Consider the following 24919-nt stretch of genomic DNA (forward strand, 5'->3'; position numbering starts at 1 on the left):
ACCGTCGCCATCTTGGTTTTTACCGTCGCCATCTTGGTTTTTACCGTCGCCATCTTGGTTTTTACCGTCGCCATCTTGGTTTTTACCGTCGCCATCTTGGTTTTTACCGTCTCCATGTTGGTTTTTACGTCACCATCTTGGTTTTTACTGTCACCATCTTGGTTTTTACCGTCGCCATCTTGGTTTTTACCGTCGCCATCTTGGTTTTTACCGTCGCCATCTTGGTTTTTACCGTCGCCATCTTGGTTTTTACCGTCGCCATCTTGGTTTTTACCGTCACCATCTTGGTTTTTAGTCGTCACCATGTTGGTTTTTTAATGTCAACATCTTTTTAGTCGTTGCCATATTTACCGTTGCAATCATGTTTTTTTTACTGTCACCATCTTGCTGTTAGAGTTCACCTCTGTTTTCTCAGATGGTCTGACTTCTCTTTCTCTTAGTGAGTTAACTGTTACTGATAGAAATGAGAAACCAGTTGTGATAAACCAGGTTAAGTCTGTGAAAGACGTCGAGGTCTCTGAGGAACGAGGAGGACAGATTTGAATGGAAAGCTTCTCCTTGATGTCACAGAAGCAGATCTTTCTGTAGCGTCTCAGCTTGAATCAGAGAGAGCAGCGCATGAAGAGAAAGCAGTTGAACCTGCGGAGGTACGTTGGGGGTGAATGTCCCAGGAAGTAGAGGTGAGAGCCATGTTTTAGAGATGTCAGTGAGCGCCTGATGAAAGCCGGCTATAATGAGGTTAAAAGAGCTTGTTCGTACCTCCAGAGGATAAAAGAGATGAGTTAGTGGCGCTGACTGACGGGGATGCAGAGTGACGGGCCACTTTTGAAATGGAAATACAGCCGCTGATTTAGTGACGTTCCTTCTCTTTAATGAAGAACCCGGTGGCCTGCCATGATGAAGAACTCCAACATTAATGGTTCATAAGAGAATATCAATGTCGGGCAGTTTTACATGTTCCTTCACATGTTCTTCTTCAATATTTGAATAAAGCTGGAGCCAACTCAGAGACGTTCTACAGGGACGGGTTCTTCAGTAGAACGTAGCTCCAATGAGCTGTTAACTTCCAGGATTAACGGGTTCTTCAGTAGAACGTAGCTCCAATGAGCTGTTAACTTCCAGGATTAACGGGTTCTTCAGTAGAACGTAGCTCCAATGAGCTGTTAACTTCCAGGACTAACGGGTTCTTCAGTAGAACGTAGCTCCAATGAGCTGTTAACTTCCAGGATTAACAGGTTCTTCAGTAGAACGTATCTCCAATGAGCTGTTAACTTCCAGGATTAACGGGTTCTTCAGTAGAACGTAGCTCCAATGAGCTGTTAACTTCCAGGATTAACAGGTCCTTCAGTAGAACGTATCTCCAATGAGCTGTTAACTTCCAGGATTAACGGGTTCTTCCGTAGAACGTATCTCCAATGAACTGTTCACTTCCAGGATTAACGGGTTCTTCAGTAGAACGTAGCTCCAATCAGCTGTTAACTTCCAGGATTAACAGGTTCTTCAGTAGAACGTAGCTCCAGTGAGCTGTTTACTTCCAGGATCAACGGCGTTCTTCAGTAGAACGTAGCTCCAATGAGCTGTTTACTTCCAGGATCAACGGCGTTCTTCAGTAGAACGTATCTCCAGTGAGCTGTTAACTGCCAGGATTAACGGGTTCTTCAGTAGAACGTAGCTCCAATGAGCTGTTAACTTCCAGGATTAACAGGTTCTTCAGTAGAACGTAGCTCCAATGAGCTGTTAACTTCCAGGATTAACGGGTTCTTCAGTAGAACGTAGCTCCAATGAGCTGTTAACTTCCAGGATTAACGGGTTCTTCCGTAGAACGTAGCTCCAATGAGCTGTTAACTTCCAGGATTAACAGGTTCTTCAGTAGAACGTAGCTCCAATCAGCTGTTAACTTCCAGGATTAACAGGTTCTTCAGTAGAACGTATCTCCAATCAGCTGTTAACTTCCAGGATTAACAGGTTCTTCAGTAGAACGTAGCTCCAATCAGCTGTTAACTTCCAGGATTAACAGGTTCTTCAGTAGAATGTAGCTCCAGTGAGCTGTTTACTTCCAGGATCAACGGCGTTCTTCAGTAGAACGTAGCTCCAATGAGCTGTTTACTTCCAGGATCAACGGCGTTCTTCAGTAGAACGTATCTCCAGTGAGCTGTTTACTTCCAGGATCAACGGCGTTCTTCAGTAGAACGTAGCTCCAATGAGCTGTTTACTTCCAGGATCAACGGCGTTCTTCAGTAGAACGTAGCTCCAATGAGCTGTTTACTTCCAGGATCAACGGCGTTCTTCAGTAGAACGTATCTCCAGTGAGCTGTTAACTGCCAGGATTAACGGGTTCTTCAGTAGAACGTAGCTCCAATGAGCTGTTAACTTCCAGGATTAACAGGTTCTTCAGTAGAACGTAGCTCCAATGAGCTGTTAACTTCCAGGATTAACGGGTTCTTCAGTAGAACGTAGCTCCAATGAGCTGTTAACTTCCAGGATTAACGGGTTCTTCCGTAGAACGTAGCTCCAATGAGCTGTTTACTTCCAGGATTAACAGGTTCTTCAGTAGAACGTAGCTCCAATCAGCTGTTAACTTCCAGGATTAACAGGTTCTTCAGTAGAACGTATCTCCAATCAGCTGTTAACTTCCAGGATTAACAGGTTCTTCAGTAGAACGTAGCTCCAATCAGCTGTTAACTTCCAGGATTAACAGGTTCTTCAGTAGAATGTAGCTCCAGTGAGCTGTTTACTTCCAGGATCAACGGCGTTCTTCAGTAGAACGTAGCTCCAATGAGCTGTTTACTTCCAGGATCAACGGCGTTCTTCAGTAGAATGTATCTCCAGTGAGCTGTTTACTTCCAGGATCAACGGCGTTCTTCAGTAGAACGTAGCTCCAATGAGCTGTTTACTTCCAGGATCAACGGCGTTCTTCAGTAGAACGTAGCTCCAGTGAGCTGTTAACTTCCAGGATTTATGGGTTCTTCAGTAGAACGTAGCTCCAATGAGCTGTTAACTTCCAGGATTAACGGGTTCTTCAGTAGAACGTAGCTCCAGTGAGCTGTTAACTTCCAGGATTTATGGGTTCTTCAGTAGAACGTAGCTCCAATGAGCTGTTAACTTCCAGGATTAACGGGTTCTTCAGTAGAACGTAGCTCCAGTGAGCTGTTAACTTCCAGGATTTATGGGTTCTTCAGTAGAACGTAGCTCCAATGAGCTGTTAACTTCCAGGATTAACGGGTTCTTCAGTAGAACGTAGCTCCAATGAGCTGTTAATTTCCAGGATTAACGGGTTTTTGGACGATTTTCGAAATAAAATTGAGTTTCAAGAATAGTTTCAAGTTTTCCTGTAATATTAGGATTTTTTCTTTAAATCAAAATGAAAACTTTATTGTCATAATGTTGAGAGTTAGTTTGAAGTTCAAGCTGCAGGAGTAAGACTCTTAATCTGAACCTCGACCACGCTGTTGTATATTTGTATATTTATATATTTGACCATTTCCTGTATCAGCTGCTGACTTTTTAATCTCGTCTCACCTAAACTAAAAGTCCCTCCATAACTCTTCCTCCCTATCAGCTCGGTGTAAGAGCCTCGTATTTTAATCTGAAATAAACAAGAAGCTCCGATTCGCAGCCGCCGTCCCGACCAATCAGATATCAGCGAAGAGCCTCAGCGCTAAAAAACCACAAGCGTCTGCCACGGCGTGGAGACAGAGCAATTACTTACGGGGCGTAATATGCATTATTATTCCTGTTGCCAGCTCCTGATAAGTGCGAGGGAGGCAGGTTGAACCTCAGCTCTTCTAATATAGTGCAGCTGCTCTCAGTGTCGCCGGGTTGTTTACTGTTGGCTGTAGAATTCCTGTCAGCTAAGTCATGCCCACCTCTGAGGCGCTGTAACACCCCCCCCCCTCTTTTATATTCCCGTCCCGCGTTATTTATTTACAACAATTTCCTCTCTATCAAAGGACACGGCTAATGCCGACTTTTAATACGTTATTTACACATAAAAAGCGTCTATTTACGGCGCTGTGTGCAGAAGGGAGGAGAATGAATGGGCCCCCGCGCCCCTCTCCGATCTGTTATATCACACTTTAACAATCTGGATTGCTAATAGAACCATTTATCACGGAGCGGTCATTTGTTTTGTGTGAGCGGCTCCGGGTCCCGGTCCCAGAGGCCTATATGGAAATGGGGGTGCGCGTATAATGAAGCTCAAGTGCGAGTCACTTTGTTTAGAAAGTGGATCCGCCGCGCGACGAGTCAATTAGGACGGACCCAGGTGCTCCTATCTGCTCCCCCTTCCTCGCCGCCCTGCTCCTCTGGCACGCTGACTTCCTGGACCCGTGCTCGCCATCATTTGGCCCCTGGCAGCGCCGGTGTTTTTGGGGCCCGGGTCTCTGTTAATAGATTCAAATGAGCGTTTGTATTTCCTGTGACAGCACGCATCTGTCTGCTCGTACGCGCCGCGCCGCAGCCAGCACCTTCACGCCGGCCGTGATTTCAGAGCCATTCGTATAACTAAAGGTATTTAGAGTGGAAATATTGGTTATTGATGTGTGTGTCAATGTGTGGACCGGCGCCGTGGAGGATTAGATACGTACAGGACGTTTCTTTAAATTTAGACTTATTTAGACTTATTGCCTTTTCAGAAAAATCCATCCTTCTTCTTCAGGAAACACGTCCAGACTAAACTTGATCCTGATTGGCTCCCACGTGAACCCAGTCAGACCAGTGTGGCAGAACCAGAACTGGAAATCCTCCATTTGGATCAGAGGAAGCCAATCAGAGTCCAGTTTGGAGGAAAATACTCATATATGTGAAGAAAAAAGGTCCATTTAAGAGATTTTTGTATCACATAAATAAATAAATACTCACTTTGAAGTATATTTGATTTTTACTACAGTTGATATTTTTTATTTTAAAATACATTTTATTTTATATTATTTAGTTTTTAACTGAATTTTACTAATTTATTTAATAAAAATTGTATTAATTAGTTATTTTATTTTATTTTACTACAATTTTTATTTATATTTATATTTAATTTGACCATATTTATTTAAATTTAGTTTTACTTTATTATTTAAATATTGTTTATTCTATTTTGTCTTTTAATTTACTTTATTTCTTTACATTTTTTTAAGTTAATTTAATATTTTAGTTATATTGTTATTTAATTTTAGCATATTTATTTAAATGTTCTTTTACTTTATTATTTATAAATTTTTAATTTTATTTTGTCTTTTAATTTACTTTTAATTTAATTTTTTTAAATGTTATATTTTATATTTTTTATCTAATTTTACTTTATTATTTATATATTTTCTTTTATATTTTTTTCATTTTGTTTAAATGTTTTATTTTACATTTTAGTTATGTTTTTAATTAATTTGACTTTATATTATTATTATTATTATTATTATTATTATACAGTATAATTATTTTCTCTATTTTTTTATTGTTCATTTTATTTTGTCTTTATTTTCTTTATGTTTTACTTGTATTATTTTTGCAGGAATACAATAGATAAACAGGAATACTAGTTCTACTAGTTCTACTAGTACTACTAGTAGTACTTTCCTAGCAGTGATGGGGGGGTGACATCAGATCTGTGGCAACGTTGCCCTGAAAGTTGCTCAGTTGATGAACTTTGTGACTTTCTGGAGCTTTCGGTAGTATCACATGCTCTTCATCAGCAGGATGGTGTTACTAGAGCTGCTGGTGAGGTTCCTTTCTTTATTCGGAGGTATTTTAATAACTAAATTATGACCTTTAAATCCTTCAGGATGCAGCTTTGTGTATCGTAGAAGAAGAATGTTCTCCGCTGGTTCCTCGCTGCTCTCTGTCAGCGTCTCTAAACTAGGCCACAGGAAACGACCGGCGCCGCTAATCATTTGATTAACTGGCGTTGGAGGCTGATGACATACATCATGCTGAGAGTGAGTTTGTCATTGGAGAGGGAGATTGATGTGCCGCGCTCAGCGCCTCCCTCCCTCCCTCCCTTCCTCCCTCCATCCTTCCTCCTCCCTCCATCCTCCCTCCCTTCCTAACTTCCTCCCTCCCTCCATCCTCCCTCCCTCTCTTCCTCCCTCCATCCTTCCTCCTCCCTCCATCCTCCCTCCCTTCCTACCTTCCTCCCTCCTCCCTCCCTCCCTTCCTCCCTCCATCCTTCCTCCTCCCTCCATCCTCCCTCCCTTCCTAACTTCCTCCCTCCTCCGTCCCTCCATCCTCCCTCCCTCTCTTCCTCCCTCCATCCTTCCTCCTCCCTCCATCCTCCCTCCCTTCCTACCTTCCTCCCTCCTCCCTCCATCCTTCCTTCTTTCCTTTCTTCTATCCCTCCCAGGTCTTTCTTCTGAGTCTGTCTGGTTGTCTCCATCTTGGTTTTTTAGCCGTCTCCATCTTGGTTTCTTGGTCGTCTCCATCTTGGTTTCTTGGTTGTCTCCATCTTGGTTTCTTGGTCGTCTCCATCTTGGTTTTAGTCCGTCTCCATCTTGGTTTCGTGGTTGTCTCCATCTTGGTTTTAGTCCGTCTCCATCTTGGTTTCTTGGTTGTCTCCATCTTGGTTTTAGTCCGTCTCCATCTTGGTTTTAGTCCGTCTCCATCTTGGTTTTAGTCCGTCTCCATCTTGGTTTTAGTCCGTCTCCATCTTGGTTTCTTGGTTGTCTCCATCTTGGTTTTAGTCCGTCTCCATCTTGGTTTCTTGGTTGTCTCCATCTTGGTTTTAGTCCGTCTCCATCTTGGTTTTAGTCCGTCTCCATCTTGGTTTCGTGGTTGTCTCCATCTTGGTTTTAGTCCGTCTCCATCTTGGTTTCTTGGTCGTCTCCATCTTGGTTTTAGTCCGTCTCCATCTTGGTTTCTTGGTCGTCTCCATCTTGGTTTTAGTCCGTCTCCATCTTGGTTTCTTGGTTGTCTCCATCTTGGTTTTAGTCCGTCTCCATCTTGGTTTTAGTCCGTCTCCATCTTGGTTTCTTGGTTGTCTCCATCTTGGTTTTAGTCCGTCTCCATCTTGGTTTCTTGGTCGTCTCCATCTTGGTTTTAGTCCGTCTCCATCTTGGTTTCTCGGTTGTCTCCATCTTGGTTTCTGTCCGTCTCCATCTTGGTCTTTTACCTGACTCCAGCCTCTTCAGATGATTTGCTGCTTCATATCGTTATAGATTGAATATCTTTGCTCAGACGACAGAAGAACAGGTGGAGGTTATTTGTCCGTCTGTTGAAGACGTCTGTCTCTCAGGTGTCAAGCTGGATGTGTCCATTAGAGACGCTGGGATCAGACGTCTGTATAAATACTACTTTAAGTAGAGGTGTGATTTCTTTATCTCAGTCAGTGAGTAATGGATGCTCAGGCCGCCGCCGCCGGCTAGCGAGAGCACTCAGGAGGTCAGGCCCGCTGGCAGAGAGAAATGGGGCTGAAAAAGACTCAGCAGCATCCTCCTCCTCTTCCTCCTCTTCCACCTCCTCCTCCTCCACCTCCTCCTCCTCTTCCTCCTCTCATTCATTCATTCAGACTAGTAGAAAGAAAACATTTATTTTACTACTTTGTCTATTTGCGTCTTTTATTTTTTCTCCTAAATTACCATTAACTTCACATTAACGCCTCATTTACATATTTAAACATAACATTTCAGAAAACTTAACTTAACTTAAATAATTTGAGCCCTCACTAAAAACAGTGTTGGAGGATAACAGCGGATTACGGAGAATAACAGAGAAAACGGCGGATAACGGAGGATAATGGCGGATAACGGCGGATTACGGACGATAACGGAGGATAACGGCGAATAACGGAGGATAACGGCGGATAACGGAGGTAAACGGAGGATAACGGCGAATAACGGAGGATAATGGAGAATAATGGAAGATAACGGAGGTTAATGGAGAATAATGAAGGATAACGGAGGATAACGGAGGAGGATAATGGGGGTTAACGGAGGATAACGAAGGATAACTGAGGAGGATAATGGAGGTTAACGGAGGATAATGGAGGATAACTGAGGATAACGAAGGTTAACGGAGGATAACGGCGGATAAAGGAGGATACCGGAGGTTAACGGAGGATAATGGAGGATAATGGCGGATAACGGAGAAGGATAATGGAGGTTAACGGAGGAGGATATTGGCGGTTAACGGAGGATAACGGCGGATAACGGAGGATAACTGAGGATAACGGAGGTTAACGGAGGACAACGGAGGTTAACGGAGGATAATGGAGGATAGCGGAGGTTAACGGAGGACAACGGAGGTTAACGGAGGATAATGGAGGATAGCGGCGGATAACGGAGAAGGATAATGGAGGATAACGGAGGTTAACGGAGGATAACGGCAGATAACGGAGGATAACGAAGGCTAACGGAGGATAACAGCGGATAACGGAGGAGGATAATGGAGGATAACGGAGATTAACGGAGGATAACGGAGGTTAACGGAGGAGGATAATGGAGGTTAACGGCAGATAACGGAGGTTAACAGAGGGTAACGGAGGATAACGTAGGCTAACGGAGGATAACGGCGGATAACGGAGGAGGATAATGGAGGATAACTGAGGTTAACGGAGGATAACGGAGGATAACGGAGGTTAACGGAGGAGGATAATGGAGGTTAACTGAGGTTAACGGAGGATAACGGAGGATAACGGGAGTTTCTACACATGTCTGAGGCTCTTTGTGAACGTTTAGCGGGATGACTTTGATGACTTTCCGAGATGCCCTCCTCCTCGTCCTGTTTGATCTGAACTTCTTCGCTCAGCGGAGCACCACATTACATCTTAAATGTTGTGTTCTTTATATATTTAGTGTATTTATAGAGCAGGGTCAGATTACTGGATAGAAAATACCACTGGCTCCGTATTTGTTAGTTGTTTTCAGGCTTCAGAAGAAAAACATGGCCTAGATATTCCACATGAATCCAACATGAAGCTGCAAATATACTCACACTGCACACTTTAATTACAAATCACCTCACAAGTGATAATAAATAAATGCATTTTTAGTCAATATTTGGCAGTTTTAATACTTTGTTTTTCACGTTAATTCACATTTTTACTTTTACATTTCTTTATGAGCTATATATTATTTATTTCCTTTATTCCAACACTTTCCTCCTCCAAGAGACAATATAAGCGACCTTAAAGCTTAAACTTAGAGGTCTAAAAACAAACTTTTGGGCATCTTTTGACGTGCAAACATCATTAAATCGCTGCTTCCTGAGACGTAAAGTGAGTTTTGTTAATAAGTCCACAGATATTTTATGGTTTTGCAGTATTTATGTTTCCAGTAGTTTGACCTCTGGTCTGTGATCTGGTCTGAGAGGAGACGGACGCCCAGGAAACGGATCCCCTGGAACATATAGGAGCTGTGATTTTATGATTTTATTCCCTCTATTCGTCGTGGCTCAGACTCTGAAACATTCAGACTAATTAAAGTCTTTAGTGGTTTTAGCAGCTCGTTATGGTTCTGACCGGTCCCACCACAGTCTGGAGGGCCACCCTCAGCACAGGGACTGTAAGTCCGGGTTTCAGATCCAGGCGTGTCCCCCTTCCTGATGGAAATCCCCCGATGTCTGGCCCTCCAACACAAACACCAAACCGCAGAGAGTAAACCTCCACATCAGCTGCTGTCACGGTAACACTCACTGCTGCCATGGAAACACATCAATGCCTTCAGTCGTACAGTAAAGAAGAGAGACGATCAGCTTTAAAAGTGAGATTAACAACTCGTAAAGAAGCGTGAAGTGACGGCACCCTGACGGTAATACTGAGAATGAGCATCACTGTAGGACGGGACTACTTTCAGCGGCGGATTAATCCACATGTGGTGCTCTAGTGAGTGTTTGGTGCAGCAGGACGATGGCAAAATAATCAGCATATTTTATAAACTCTTCATATCTTTTGTGTGTAAAATTATCAATGTGTATATTGTGTGTACGTAATGTTACGTAACAACGTAACGTAACCAACGTAACAATGTAGCCAGTGTAAATAAATAACAACTGTAACAATGTAACAACCGTTACAACGTAACAAGTGTAACAACGTAACAAGTGTAACAACGTAACGAAACAATGTAACATAACTAGCGTAAATAAATAACAAGCGCACTTAGCAGACTTTCTTATGCAATGTAACAACCGTATCAACCGTTACAATGTAACGTAACAACCGTAACGTAACAACATAACATAACCACCATAGTAATTTAACTAGCATAAATAAATAACAACTGCCATTAGCGGACTTTCTTGCGTAATGTTACGTAACAAGCGTTAAGTCAATGTTGACTTGGGTCTTCTGAGTGAAAGTCCTGTTTGTTTGACCCGTCTATCCGTCCTTAGTGGACTTTGTCACTTGTTATACTCGTTATTTTACCACATAACTTTCAATAGGATGTTTTCCTGGCGACGGGGCCGTTTCTAGACGTTGACTGATGACCTCAGTGTCTTTAAAAGCAAACATTAAATGATGCCATGTTGCTGCACGCTGAAACTATACATGTTTAGTGTATCGGTGACGGGCCTGAAGCCCACAGCTGCACCGCTCCGTACACTCTTTACAGTGAAATGAGAAGAGGCTCACTAATTGCCTTGTAAGTGTTGCAGAAAGCAGCTGGAGATTAGCAATAACAGCTAATTATCCTGCTACAGTGGAAATCAAAGAGGATAAACACACAGTCTGGTGTTTGTCTGGCGGTTATAAATCTTTATGAAGCACCAGGTTGTCACGTCGGTGGATTTTAAAGCTCCGGTCTGAGAGTGTTGGGTTTCAAACTTTCCCCCTAAACACCAAACCCACGCCTGCATCGGCGGCGGCCCGTAGCGCCCGTTAAAACGCTGTAAATGTGACGCTTTGCTCTCCGCTCGGTGCTTCACTCAGGAATATTTCCCCTCATAAACACTCTGAAGTAAGTCGGCCTCGTGCTCCTCACTCAGAGAGTCAATGAAACCGATTACAGCCTCAATAAAAGCCTTTAACGCACGAGACCATCAATGATCAGTGAAGAGGTGTCTACGTCATACAGTTTAAGATGTTTTAAGACAAAATAAATTCATTAATAAGTCAAAGTGAAGTAAAATAAATAGATTTCTCCCCCAGAAGGCGATGAAATCACATTCAAACCCTCATGTTGGAAGAGAACATTTACAGTAAAGACTATTGATCCATTCAATGAATAATACAGTTGATTAAAAGGTATATTTAGGCGCCATGCACAAGTTGCGTCTAAAAATGCACCATTGGTTTGTGGACTACGGTATTGAAGCCTTGAGTTCGTCATTTTGGTCGTCTCCATCTTGGTTTTTAGTCGTCTCTATCTTGGTTTTTAGCCGTCACCATCTTGGTTTTTGTCTGTCTCCATCTTGGTTTTTGGGCGTCTCCATCTTGGTTAATCGATAGGTGCTTGGGACATTTGCGCGTCGCGGCGGCGGCGTTGCTCTCGCTTTTGAGCGTGCCTTCTTGTCTACATTGACAACAATGGATTTGTGGGTGCCAAAACGCAGCATGTTTTTGGTTGGAAGTCAATATTTCTATATTATAGTGATGTTTCTCTGCATTTTTTAAATTTTATTTGTTTAACATTTTTTTCGAGGCTGAGTTGCTCTTGCGTCAAAAATCTTTATCATGTTTCTTTCATGCTAAATAATCAAGGAATTATAGAATATTTACAGAACACCTTATTTTAGATTTATGGTATATTTCTTCCTTTTCCAAAAGGACATTGGGCTGTACATTAATTGATTAAATTGACTTCACTCACCTATTTTAATGGTTAACCAAAGCTTTATTTGCTGAACGTGAACCATAATATCGTTGTGACAGTGATGTTTAAGGGTTTTTCTGCAGTTATCTAGTCGTCTGAACCCTTCAGTCTTTAAATGTCAGTGATGTTTAAGGGTTTTTTCTGCAGTTATCTAGTCGTCTGAACCCTTCAGTCTTTAAATGTCAGTGATGTTTAAGGGTTTTTCTGCAGTTATCTAGTCGTCTGAACCCTTCAGTCTTTAAATATCAGTGATGTTTAAGGGTTTTTCTGCAGTTATCTAGTCGTCTGAACCCTTCAGTGTTTAAATATCAGTGATGTTTAAGGGTTTTTCTGCAGTTATCCAGTCGTCTGAACCCTTCAGTCTTTAAATATCAGTGATGTTTAAGGGTTTTTCTGCAGTTATCCAGTCGTCTGAACCCTTCAGTGTTTTCTCCCGGTTAATTTTTCTGAATTGAAACTCCCGGCCGCCCTTTGTTGCCGTGACGACTCCCCCCAGCCAGCCCTCGGTGAACCCACACAGGGTCACGGACGGCGTTGAATCCACTCCTCCTCCCTCACCGCCTGACTGACGATCCCCGTCTTTGTGCTTTTACAATGGGGGCGGGAGGGAAGTCACGCTCCACCTTCCTCACAGTGTTCCCATCGTCTCTTCATCAAACACAGAGGATTCTGGGAAATTACGTAAAACTTACAGAAGAACTTGCAGCTTTAGGTATCATTCTGAATTATACCGTTACTTTTCACCATGCTCTCCATACAGGAACTTAAGTCACATTAATTATATCTGATCTTAACGATGAGTTTTAAACAGTTTGGCAAAAAGCTAATTATTCATTGACACAAAAAATTAGTGCTAATTGCTAATCGACTGAGGGAGATGATTACACTTCCATCAACAGGTGTCAACATCATGAAATCACTCCATTTCATCAGGATAAGGTCACTCTTTTCACGCTGTTCTCATCCTCCGTTCGTAGCTATACCGACTAAAAGTAACGCACTGGTAATGTTGGTGCCCCGTGTGAGGCAGGAAGTCAACGTTGATTTAGTTGTCACTTAACTTCCGTAGTTACGGTATGATTCTTCCGGGTGTCGCGTAACTTAACTACGATCGTTCCTAAAGTTGTTTCCTGTGAAGGCAGAAATTTATTTTGAAAAAAACTGGAGCGGAAATTGGACCTTCGCAGGAAAACATACAAAAAATGAGGAATAACCTTTATTTTCAGTAACTTGGATATCAGTTTTGAGTATTTCGTTCATGTTTACGTGAACATCTGATTCATACACCGACGGAGACTGCAGGACGGTAAAACGCCACCGACATGTTGAACCACTTCATGGTACTTTGGATTAATCCACTACTAGAACGGAGAGCAACCAGACAGTGATTGATGATGAAGAACGATCCAGACTAAAGTTAAATCCAGTCCCAACACTCAGGAATCAATCTGCCTCCTCCTCCAGCTCCTGCAGGGGCGGGAAGCAGCAGGAAGCAGCGGCGGGCTGCAGGATAAAGCGTGTAAAGCGTCGGGGACGTGGGTGTAACACCAGTAACACCAGTAACACCAGTCACACCATTAACACGAGCCCTGAGAGACGGCGAGGGCCGACATGACGCCTCAGCAGGCGGCGTCCGGCCCCCGCTCGCTCGCTTGCAGCGAGGAGGCCTCCTCTCTCTCAACAACCCCCTCAGCCCAGCTCTCCTTTCCTAATCAAGGGCCTCCCTGAGCTTTCTACTGCTGGGAGGACCCGTCAGTGGGATGTGATGAAGGATTAACTCCACTCAGGGAGACAACAGTAGTAGCTGAAGTACATCTACTCTGAAAACAGACAGATGGATGGATGGATGGATGGATGGATGGATGGATGGATGGATGGACGTTATTGATCCAAAATGGGTAAATGATTGTGTTACAGCAGCAGTAGGAACAGTAAATATACATATCAACACTAGAGATATATATCTTTAGAATATCTATAGAATACACAATATAAAGAATATATTAAAATACACTATAAATATACAAAACTACTAATGTAATGGCAATATAAACATAGGATAACAATACTATATATGCATTAGCAAAGTGTGCAAATGCATTTTATTTATTTTTTATTATTATTATTTTTTATTTCATTTGATGTATTTATTTTTATAATCGTTTCATTTAATTATTTTTATTCATTATTATTTTGTTTTATTACTTATTGTTTTATTTATTTATTTTATTTTTTATGTTATTGTTATTATTTAAATGTTATTGTTAATATTACATTTTTTTTTTAACTTTGTAAATAAAATTAAATAATTAAATGAGGTAGAGTGAAATAAAGTAGTTAAGAGATACACTATAATTATACCAAACTACTAATGTAATGCAAATATAAACATTTATATATATATTATATCATTTCTAATTTTTTTTAAATTATTTTTTCATTTTATTTATTTATTTAAATGTATTTTAATCATTTATTTTATTACTATATTATTATTATTTATTGTTTTAATTATTTATTTCATATTATTTTGATTATTATTGTTATAATTATAATGTTATTGTTAATATTATTAAAACATTTTTTTTTATTTTTGTAAATAAAATTAAATAAGTAAATGAGGTAGAGTGAAATAAAGTAGTTATAATTATACCAAACTACTAATGTAATGCAAATATAAACATTTATAGATTTTCTTTTTAATTTTTAATTTGTAATTTATTTAATTTTTAATAATTTTTAATAATTTTAAGTAAAATTGTGACGTAGTATCTCAGCACGATTTTATAAATAAGAGATATTTATCTTTTGTGTTACCGGTCGTTTGCACATAAACAAAGTGCTAAAAATGACGTGATAGCTGCAAATATCAAACTGTGCAGCGTTTGCTGTGCATCGTTTGCTGTGCAGGGCTGGTTCGGGGAGGAAGCTAACAGCTCTTTTAGACTAATTGTTGTGCTGATGTGCTTTGTCTTGTAGCCATTGGTGGCGTTTGCACGAGCTAATTATCCAGCGAACCAGGCCAAGCACGGACTGGAATAAGGTCAGGAAATATTATGCACATCTCTTTGTTAATAAGTCCACAGCCGAGTCAGAGGAAGTCGTTAGACGGGACTTTACAGATGAATCACCGTAATGATGCTTCACGGACACACGGGGGGTTCTTCTGGTCAGCGTTACGGCGTTGAAAACGCTTCATATTTAATGTTTGTTCTATTTCAAGAGGACCATTTCTCCTTTAAAAAGAAGTTCCTAAAGCATCTTCTCTTCCTGTCCTGCTCTGATTGGCCGAGACGAGACGAGTCAGCGTTTAATGGTGCTCTCATTGTGTGAGGCGGGAAGCACTTTATCATGACACACTGCGGCTTTGTGGCCCTCGCCGGCCCCTATTCACAGGCTGGGGTGTGGGGGTCAGAGGTCGCCCACTTGGGCTGAGAGGCAGGAGGACGGGCGGTTGAGGACGACTCCTCCAGGACGACTCCTCCAGGCCTTAAGAGCCATATCAATGCCAGCTACTTGTATACTTGGTTTTGTAGTATTTATTATATATTAAACAGCAGAGTAAATCACGTTCTGTCCTTAAAGCATCTTGCGTTAAGTCTGGCCAACACTAACAGATGTTACCAGATGTGTAAAATGTGAGAGAGCCCTCAGTAACGACATGTTACACGTTAAATTGAACAGTTTAGTTCCTGTAGTGTGTCGGAGAGCAACGACTAGAGCTGCACAATTAATCTGAGTTTCATTCAAATCACAATGTGGCCTCCTGAAATCTTCAAATCGCAGGGTGAGGTTCCAAAAAAGCGTTTTAAATTAAATATCGTCATGCTGCAGAGATCATCCTATTTTTTCATTTTATTTATTTATTATTAATAATATATTTTTTATGTATTATTATTTTCTGCTTTGTTCTTTTATTTTAATTTTTTCTATTTATTTATTATTATTAATATATTTGTATTTATTTATTATTATTTTTTGCTTTGTTCATTTATTTTCATTTAATATTATTTTGATTATTGTCATCATTATTATTATTAAAAAAATATTATTTTTTGTAAATAAAATTAAATAATTAAAAAAGTGAGAAAAAGTTAAGAGATCCATATCTCGTATTTGTGACGTAGCATTTCATTAAGATTTTATAAATAAGAGATATTTATCTTCTGTAGTATTTCTAGTAGTATTAGCAGTATCATGTAGTATTTCTAGTAGTATTAGCAGTATCTAGTAGTATTTCTAGTAGTATTAGCAGTATCTAGTAGTATTTCTAGTAGTATTAGCAGTATCATGTAGTATTTCTAATAGTATTAGCAGTATCTAGTAGTATTTCTAGTAGTATTAGTAGTATCTAGTAGTATTTCTAGTAGTATTAGCAGTATCTAGTAGTATTTCTAGTAGTATTAGCAGTATCATGTAGTATTTCTAGTAGTATTAGCAGTATCTAGTAGTATTTCTAGTAGTATTAGCAGTATCATGTAGTATTTCTAGTAGTATTAGCAGTATCTAGTAGTATTTCTAGTAGTATTAGTAGTATCTAGTAGTATTTCTAGTAGTATTAGCAGTATCTAGTAGTATTTCTAGTAGTATTAGCAGTATCTTGTAGTATTTCTAGTAGTTTTAGCAGTATCTTGTAGTATTTCTAGTAGTATTAGCAGTATCTAGTAGTATTTCTAGTAGTATTAGCAGTATCTAGTAGTATTTCTAGTAGTATTAGCAGTATCTTGTAGTATTTCTAGTAGTATTAGCAGTATCTAGTAGTATTTCTAGTAGTATTAGCAGTATCTAGTAGTATTTCTAGTAGTATTAGCAGTATCTAGTAGTATTTCTAGTAGTATTAGCAGTATCTTGTAGTATTTCTAGTAGTATTAGCAGTTTTAAATCCCTATAAACGGATTTAACGTCTAGTTACGGCGTATTTCTGTCCCAGTGTGGACACGTTGTACCAGGAGGAGTCCCGTCAGGTATCCAGCCCATCCTCCAGCCCGTCCCCCATCCCGTCCCCCATCCCGTCCTCCGGGTGTCCTCGGCGGCGCTGCCGTCCTGGCCGGGGGGGGATTGACCAGGCAGCCTCATTCCATCACCCTGACAGCTCCATTGTTCCGCCGCCACAGGAAGAACAAAAGGCGAGCGCTCGTGAGAGTTCAACAGGCACATTTACCTGATTCGCCGGGCCGCCCCGATCCCCCCTGGGTCGTATACGCAGCGTCGGGCGCCGCCACCACCGCGGCGGCCCTCGCTTCAGGCTCCAGCCATCTATTAGTCTTTGCTTGATAACATTTGTTTTAGCGTCTGCAGCGGGCCGGCGCCACTTCTTCATAGTCAGCCCTCCGCTGATACGCCAGGAACACGACAACCAGACGCCAGGAACAAAGGTTCCTGTTTTATCTTAAAGTTTAGTATCATAGTAGGTTAGCACGGTAACGAGACGCAAGGAACACGGGTTCCTGTTTTATCTTAAAGTTTAGTATTGTAGTAGTTTAGCATGGTAACCAGACGCCAGGAACACGGGTTCCTGTTTTATCTTAAAGTTTAGTATCATAGTAGGTTAGCACGGTAACGAGACGCAAGGAACACGGGTTCCTGTTTTATCTTAAAGTTTAGTATTGTAGTAGTTTAGCATGGTAACCAGACGCCAGGAACACGGGTTCCTGTTTTATCTTAAAGTTTAGTATTGTAGTAGTTTAGCACGGTAACCAGACGCCAGGAACACGGGTTCCTGTTTTATCTTAAAGTTTAGTATTGTAGTAGTTTAGCACGGTAACCAGACGCCAGGAACACAGGTTCCTGTTTTATCTTAAGGTTTAGTATTGTAGTAGTTTAGCAAGGTAACCAGACGCCAGGAACACGGGTTCCTGTTTTATATTAACGTTTAGTATTGTAGTAGTTTAGCACGGTAACCAGACGCCAGGAACACGGGTTCCTGTTTTATCTTAAAGTTTAGTATTGTAGTAGTTTAGCACGGTAACCAGACGCCAGGAACACAGGTTCCTGTTTTATCTTAAAGTTTAGTATTGTAGTAGTTTAGCACGGTAACCAGACACCAGGAACACAGGTTCCTGTTTTATCTTAAAGTTTAGTATTGTAGTAGTTTAGCACGGTAACCAGACGCCAGGAACACAGGTTCCTGTTTTATCTTAAAGTTTAGTATTGTAGTAGTTTAGCACGGTAACCAGACGCCAGGAACACAGGTTCCTGTTTTATCTTAAAGTTTAGTATTGTAGTAGTTTAGCACGGTAACCAGACGCCAGGAACACAGGTTCCTGTTTTATCTTAAAGTTTAGTATTGTAGTAGTTTAGCACGGTAACCAGACGTGGTCACAACCTTCTGCTTCTTCTAAAAGAGGTACGATGCTAACGACTCACGAGTCAAGAGTACATTTATGAGACAACCATTGATTCCTCAATCCATCCATCGAGGCTAAATTGCTGTGAGTCTGTAGTGAGGTGGCCCTGGTGGCCTCAGTGGCCCTTTGGTGGCCTAAGTGGCCCTTTGGTGGCCTCAGTGGCCCTTTGGTGGCCTCAGTGGCCCTTGGTGGCCCTGGTGGTCTCAGTGGCCCTCGGTGGCCTCGGTGGCCTCGTTGGTTGTGGTAGCCCTGGTGGCCCTGGTGGCCCTAGTAGACCTCAGTGGCCCTGGTGGCCCTAGTAGACCTCAGTGGCCCTGGTGGCCCTGGTGGCCTCAGTGGTGAACCACCACGAGGGCGAGTCACTTATCAGCCTTCGACAGCTGGGCTCAGGCCACGTGCTAATAACCTCCATGCATCACCGGGCTGAAGGTGAGCGCAGCGGCGGCGGCTGGCATTAACAAAACGAGGCAGGCAAGCGCCGCCGCCACCTCGCACGCCGTGACACGAGCGGCATGTTGTTAGCATGCTGTTTGTGCAATTTAGGTACTTAAAAGACTGCGAGGGTCTCAAAGACTGATTGCACCGTGGAGTAATCACCGCCCTCCGAAGCGCCGCTGATTTATCGCCCCCTCGCTTTAATAGCGCTGCTTAACACACACGTTTGTCCAGATTAAGTAATTACCTTAAAGCTAAAGTTTATTATCTTCCTGGCCGGGGCCGTGATAAAGGCTCGCTGTCGAGAGGAGAGCGATAATTAAAATACAATGAATTAAATCGGCGCTGTCAGCGTGCTCCCCGGCTAACATCCATATTACCCCGCCGGCGCCCTCGCTAGGGGGGCGCCTGGGAGTACGCCTGGCTCCCGGACTGATGGGTGAATTAAAGGGAGACCTAGTTCTGAGGGGAGAGGGGAACCTGGAGAATGAGCTCCACACATTAACGCTGATGTCTTAATGAGGTGAGCGATGGAACACGGGGGGACTCTTTTGACTGATGCACCTCTTCCTCTCGGCGGTGATGAATGCGTCGCAGGTGTCTTTTCCCGCTTCGCTCCTCGCCAATCCCCCCCGATCGCCAGCCGAGGAGACCTCCGGTTCGATTCTCCTAAAATAGATGGAGGTTGGACGCTGTGGCGTCAGCACTCGGCGGCAGCCTCCCGTGTCGATAAACGCTCCGCTGCACGCCGCTCACAATCTGCTGAAGCAGGAGGGTCTGTGTTCTCTGACCCCCTGGCTCTGCTGGCCTCACCGCTGCTTGTTTGACATGATGGAGAGCACGCCGCTCTGCCGCTCGGCCGCTCGGCCGGGAAAAAACACAAAGTCTTACCACATATATTTTATTAGGGCTGTCAGAGTTAACGTGATAATAACGCTAATTCATTTAACGCCACTCATTTCTTTAACACTACTTGTGATTTTTAGTTGGTAGCGGCTCCATTTTAAAGCTAGAAGGAAGAAACTGGGATCATATGGGACTAGAAAAACCTGATGAATCCATCGGGACTTGGGATGGACTTGGGACTTGATTTGGGACTGGACTTGGGACTGGACTTGGGACTGGACTTGGGACTGGACTTGACTTGACTGACGATACTAACGACTCCCGGGTTGGCTTAATAATAATAATCATAATAATAAATCCCTGATCTAAGAAGTGAATTTGCTTCAGAGTGATGAGAACAGAGTTTAAATGTTGTGAAGTGAAATACTACTTGAAGTATTCCACACTAGACGAGACGTTTCTAAGCTGAAGAACTGCAGAGGGATCAGTAAAAGAGCTCACTGTCGGTATTGGGCGACAGGAAACCGACTAAACGCGGCTCAGACGGCGGCGTGACGAGACGCAGCTGAGAGAATCCAGCCCGGTCGTCCCGTCAGGCCTCGGTGGCGCTGAGCAGACCCAAAGTGAAGTCAAGAGGTCTATTTCTGTGGTTCCTTCTGGGACCGGGTCTGTCCCGTCAGCCTGTCAGGGTGCAGAGTGAGAGGAATGGACCTGGAATGCTGACTCACCCAGGTCCCGGGCCCCCCGGGGAGCGCCGGGAGGCCCCCGTTAACCCCCCCCCCCCCCCCTCCCAACGCCGGGCCCAGAGCAGATAATGATCCGTGACCCTGACCCCGACGCTCCCAAATCCCAGGTCACCCTGAGAGATTCCCGCTAGAGAGAGAGCGAGTGTGACACGGGAGGAATTTTAATGCGATCCAGAGATCAGCTGGCTCACCTCTCCCTCCTCGCCGCGTCCTTTTTTCTTCTTCTTCTGGTCCTCTCCGATCCGGCACACCAGACACACCGGGTTACAATTAACAGGAAACTGTAGCGAGGGAGGAGGAGGAGGAGATGATGAGAAAGAGAGTCGGAGCTTTTCCAAAATAAAAACCTGAGAAAAATGTTAACAAGAACCATGAAGAGAAAGAGAGGCCCTGAAGGTAAAATAAAGACACGACATGGTCTGCGGTTTCCTGTTATCCCAACAGCTAATTAGTCCTCAACTTCCCAGATCAGAGAGGAATCCAGCAGGATAACAAACAGGCCTTTTAATGGAAAATCAAAAGGGCCATTAAAGGGATGACTCTTAAAACCAGACCGCTCTTAAACGTCTTCAGGTTCGTCTCACTCATTCACCCTCCGGACGAATAAATCATCTCGTGTTGCTGCCAAATAAAACTAAACATGTCTTATAGTTAAATAGTTAAATGTGAGATACACAACAATGCGTAAAGTCTTCATGTCGTACAGTATGTTCCGATAAGGCCAGAACTTTAATTTAACGTCAGATAAATCCATTTTATTTGGTATCAAAACAAGATTTTCCATCCGTCAGTTTGATACTTGATGTAAAATAACATCCTGTTTGGACTCTTTTCAAAATAATTTTACTTATTCGTGGAGTCATTTTATTATAATTTAGAGAAAATTTGAACACAAATGTTGACTTATTTGTCACGTAACTTCCATACTTACGACTCATGTGACTCACGGGACTGATGATACTAACGACTCACGGGACTGATGATACTAACGACTCAAGTGACTAGCGACTCGTGTGACTCGCGGGACTGATGATACTAACGACTCACGAGACTGATGATACTAACGACTCACGAGACTGATGATACTAACGACTCACGGGACTGATGATACTAACGACTCACGGGACTGATGATACTAACGACTCACGTGACTTACAAACGTTGAGTTATTTGTCACGTTACTTCTGCACTTCAGTAACGCCACTTCTGTAGTTACTTCAATCCAAACCTTCATCTTTTCCTGACTCCAAGTTGTTTCTTGTGAAGACGGAAGTTTATTTTGAAAAAACTGTATGTATGTAACGTACGGAAATTTAGACTTTGTAGGAAAACTGGAATAACTTTTCGTAAGATATCATTGGAACGGTTGTGTGAGGATACGTTGATACTGGAGGTGTGGATGTTTAACAAGCAGGAAGAGTCTATTAAAACGCTCTTATCACGTTGCATTATGGGAAATGTAGGATCCAGTGTTTTCGGACTCTTCTGCTTCGATTTTGACCATTTTATTGGAATATTTTATGGAAGTTTCTGGCACTCCTTAGGAGCCAATTTACCGCCATGGTTTTCTCACCTGGTGGCGCCGAAGGTCACGAACGTTCCTCTCCAACCCTAGAAAACACAAAGCAACACCAGACGGTCACTTTAGGAACACTTAAATCCTGGAAACAAGCAGAAGAAGTCCCCGAACAGACGGCGGCCGTCATGTTTACAGCTGGCCCAGGAGTGTGTGTTCAGTGCTCGTGGGTTCAGGGCTTCAGAGACTCCGTTTGGTAAAGCAGAAGAAAGCTTTTTCCCAGCGCGGTCTGTCAGCTTTCCCCCCACACAGTCCATCATCCCGTCTAGTTCAAAGACCCCTCTAGCTGCAGGTCTTTGTCAAAAGCCCGGTTGGATATCTTTTATGTTCAAGATGTAGGATTTCTTAGGACGACTTTGATTATTTATTTATCCCACTTCTCTTGTGTGATAGCGCCGATATTTTACAGGAAAGTGCTCAACGTGCTGTGAAGTTCATTGAAGTCTCCTCTCACTTCCTCATCTCTTTGCTTTTCTGTCCTCGCAGCCCCCCACCACATCTTCCCCACCTTCCACACACCGATCCCCATCGACATGCGCCATCACGAAGGACGCTACCACTACGAGCCTCACGCGCTGCACGCCATGCACGGGTAAGTGGCCTTTTCTTCTTTACATGTTTTCTGAAGGGATTTCTACACGTCGGATTCTGAAGGATTTCTGATCTTCTTGATGCAGATGGTGATTTCCTATTCAGTTACTACTGCACCGCTTGTTTTTCTGTTTTAACTCCGGAGGGGTTTGAGTGTGTGTGTGTGTGTGTGTTAGCAGGCGCTGACGAGAGCGGAGCGCTCGCCAAGTTCAATATCAGAAGCAGATGACAACATGCTGACTTCCAAAGTGAATAATCAACGCTGGTTCTTGTTTCCGATAGTTTGATTATGTGGGCGAGCTTTGCTGTTCTGGCTCCAAACGTCTGAGGATGAAACACTCAGATGATTTGAGGAGTCGGAAGTTTGGTTACTGGGATCCAAACTGGGAACAATCAGTGAGAAGATCTCCCGTCTTTCAAGAGCTGAGGAGCCGCTGAGCCGCTGAGCCGCTGAGCCGCTGAGCCGCTGAGCAAGGCATCAACGTCTGGCTGAGAATGTGTGAACATGAGAAAGAAATAAGAGTTGACGTATTGTAACCATAGTGTGAATAGAAGAAGTGGACGTAGTCACCGTGACGTCGCCTATTGGTTTGTGAACTGACGTTTTGAAGCCTCTTGGTTTTTGCCCGTCTCCATCGTGGTTTTTGGTCGTCACCGTGAAAACAGCGTGGTAGTGAAAGGTTGGAAACCACTGGTTTAATCTATAACAATCAATCATTAATGATTAACTGATGAGATGTTTTGTTTTTAAAATCTTATCCTGCAATGGAACTTGTAATTCCAGCTGTGAAATGAATGGTAAATAATTATAATATTTCCTCCTGAGATGTCGTAGAAGTAGAAGCATAATATACTAAATACTAAATGAAATGTACTTTGTTACGTTCCGCTTCTCTTACTGGATAATAAAAAGGTCAAAAACAGAAATAAATCTCTGCCAGTTGGCTCGTATCAATCTGCAGCTCGCTCCATTAGCGGCGATCGGCAGGGCCGGATCCATCACTGATGACATAATACAGCCAACCTGCGTCCAGCACCTCTTTATATTCATTAATGGCTTGTTGTGGAGCTAATCTGTGCGGTGCAGACCGTGTTGCCCCCGAGCTAGCGCCATAATTAAACTCCCAGAGTGTAGAGGTCACTGCATGTGCTGCAGCAGCGCTGGCGGTGAGTCCGACTGCAGGAACAGGTCCCATTTATTCAGCTCAGGGATATTCACACAGCACTGGACACGATTACACTTCACACATTCTGGACTTCTATCTGGAAGCATCTGGACGCGTTGTTGTTGTGTTTCTTGCAATGTTGGAGGTTGTTAAACGTGTTCAGTTGAATTCAACTTGAAGAGACTTATCTTGTTTAAAAGTGCATTCTTAATGTTGGAAACAAGTTGAGATAATGTCATCACGAGGCTCTTTGTGGCTGTGCTCAGACGATATCTTGTTCTGTTTCGGTTAAAGTTGTCTTTTTGTTGGAGGATAATGCGTCTCAAAGTAAAGACTCATTAGGAAAGAGCATTGCCGTGCGTTCATGTGTCATGAGGGTTAGAACTCTTTAGATTGGTTTCACAAAACAAGGAAGTAGAGACGGTCAATTTGATTCAAAAAAGATAATTGTTGTTACACATGTTTGTTTTAATTACTGATTTTAGAATGTTGACTTTATGAATCAATATGGCAACAACTGGAGCGTAAACAACAACCAAAACCACGTCTTTCTGGGTCCAAACAAATCCACCTAAACCAAGATGGACACGGACAAAAGCCAAGACGGAGACGACCAACAAACCAAGACGGAGACGGCCAACAAACCAAGACGGAGACGACCAACAAACCAAGACGGAGACGGCCAACAAACCAAGACGGAGACGGCCAACAAACCAAGACGGAGACGGCCAACAAACCAAGACGGAGACGGCTAACAAACCAAGACGGAGACGGCCAACAAACCAAGACGGAGACGGCCAACAAACCAAGACAGAGACAGCCGAAAACAAAGATGGAGACGGCAAACAAACCAAGATGGAGACGGACTGAAATCGTCTTTCTTAACATCTGTAAGTTGTGCAGCGTCGAGTCCGGAGCAGCCCGTGAGTGGAGCTGAGTCGGTGGCACACTTTCAGCAGAACAACGAGGCTCCTTCTGGAGTTTAAAGTTACTTTATCACAAAAGGAAAACTGGCGCCGGGACAAAAAAAGTCAATAGAATTCTCCAAATAGTGCTCTTACATTTAGATTCACAGATTTGATGGTGATGCATACTTCGCGCCTGGCGGAAGCAGGGCTATTCATCACGCCGGCTGGGAGAGCGGAGGGCGGGGGGGGGGGGGGGGGGGAGGCTGTCCGCGGACTCGGCCACCTTGATTAATGTGATTTGATCTTGACAGTGGACCCCTAATTCATCAAGACCTTGATCTAGCTGTCGCTCCCCCCTGCCTGTGCCAAATTCACCTAATTACAGGAACATTGCGCAGCAAATTAAGTGCGGTGTCATTTGTCGCCTGGTGCGGCACTTTATTATCCAGTCGTGGCGGCGTGTCAGAGGTCCCCTCCTTGATTGTCTAACATGACATCCCGGCGCCGTCCCCTTTATCATTGTTTGCATATAGCGTAATGAGAGGGCTGGTTATTTTGTCAAGCCTGTCATA

At 42.9% G+C, this 24919-nt stretch overlaps 1 protein-coding gene across 1 annotated transcript in view; it reads left to right on the forward strand.

Moving 5' to 3' along the window:
- The window catches only part of LOC119483999 (zinc finger protein GLI2-like), a 67231-nt gene that overhangs the window by 15530 nt on the left and 26782 nt on the right, over positions 1-24919 (forward strand). Inside the window, exon 3 of the mRNA XM_037762556.1 lies at positions 22169-22274. Within this exon, the coding sequence (XP_037618484.1) occupies positions 22169-22274 (106 nt within the window). The remainder of the gene's footprint in view (positions 1-22168; positions 22275-24919) is intronic.

The sequence above is a fragment of the Sebastes umbrosus genome, chromosome 24, assembly GCF_015220745.1.
Source record: "Sebastes umbrosus isolate fSebUmb1 chromosome 24, fSebUmb1.pri, whole genome shotgun sequence".
NCBI lineage: Eukaryota > Metazoa > Chordata > Actinopteri > Perciformes > Sebastidae > Sebastes > Sebastes umbrosus.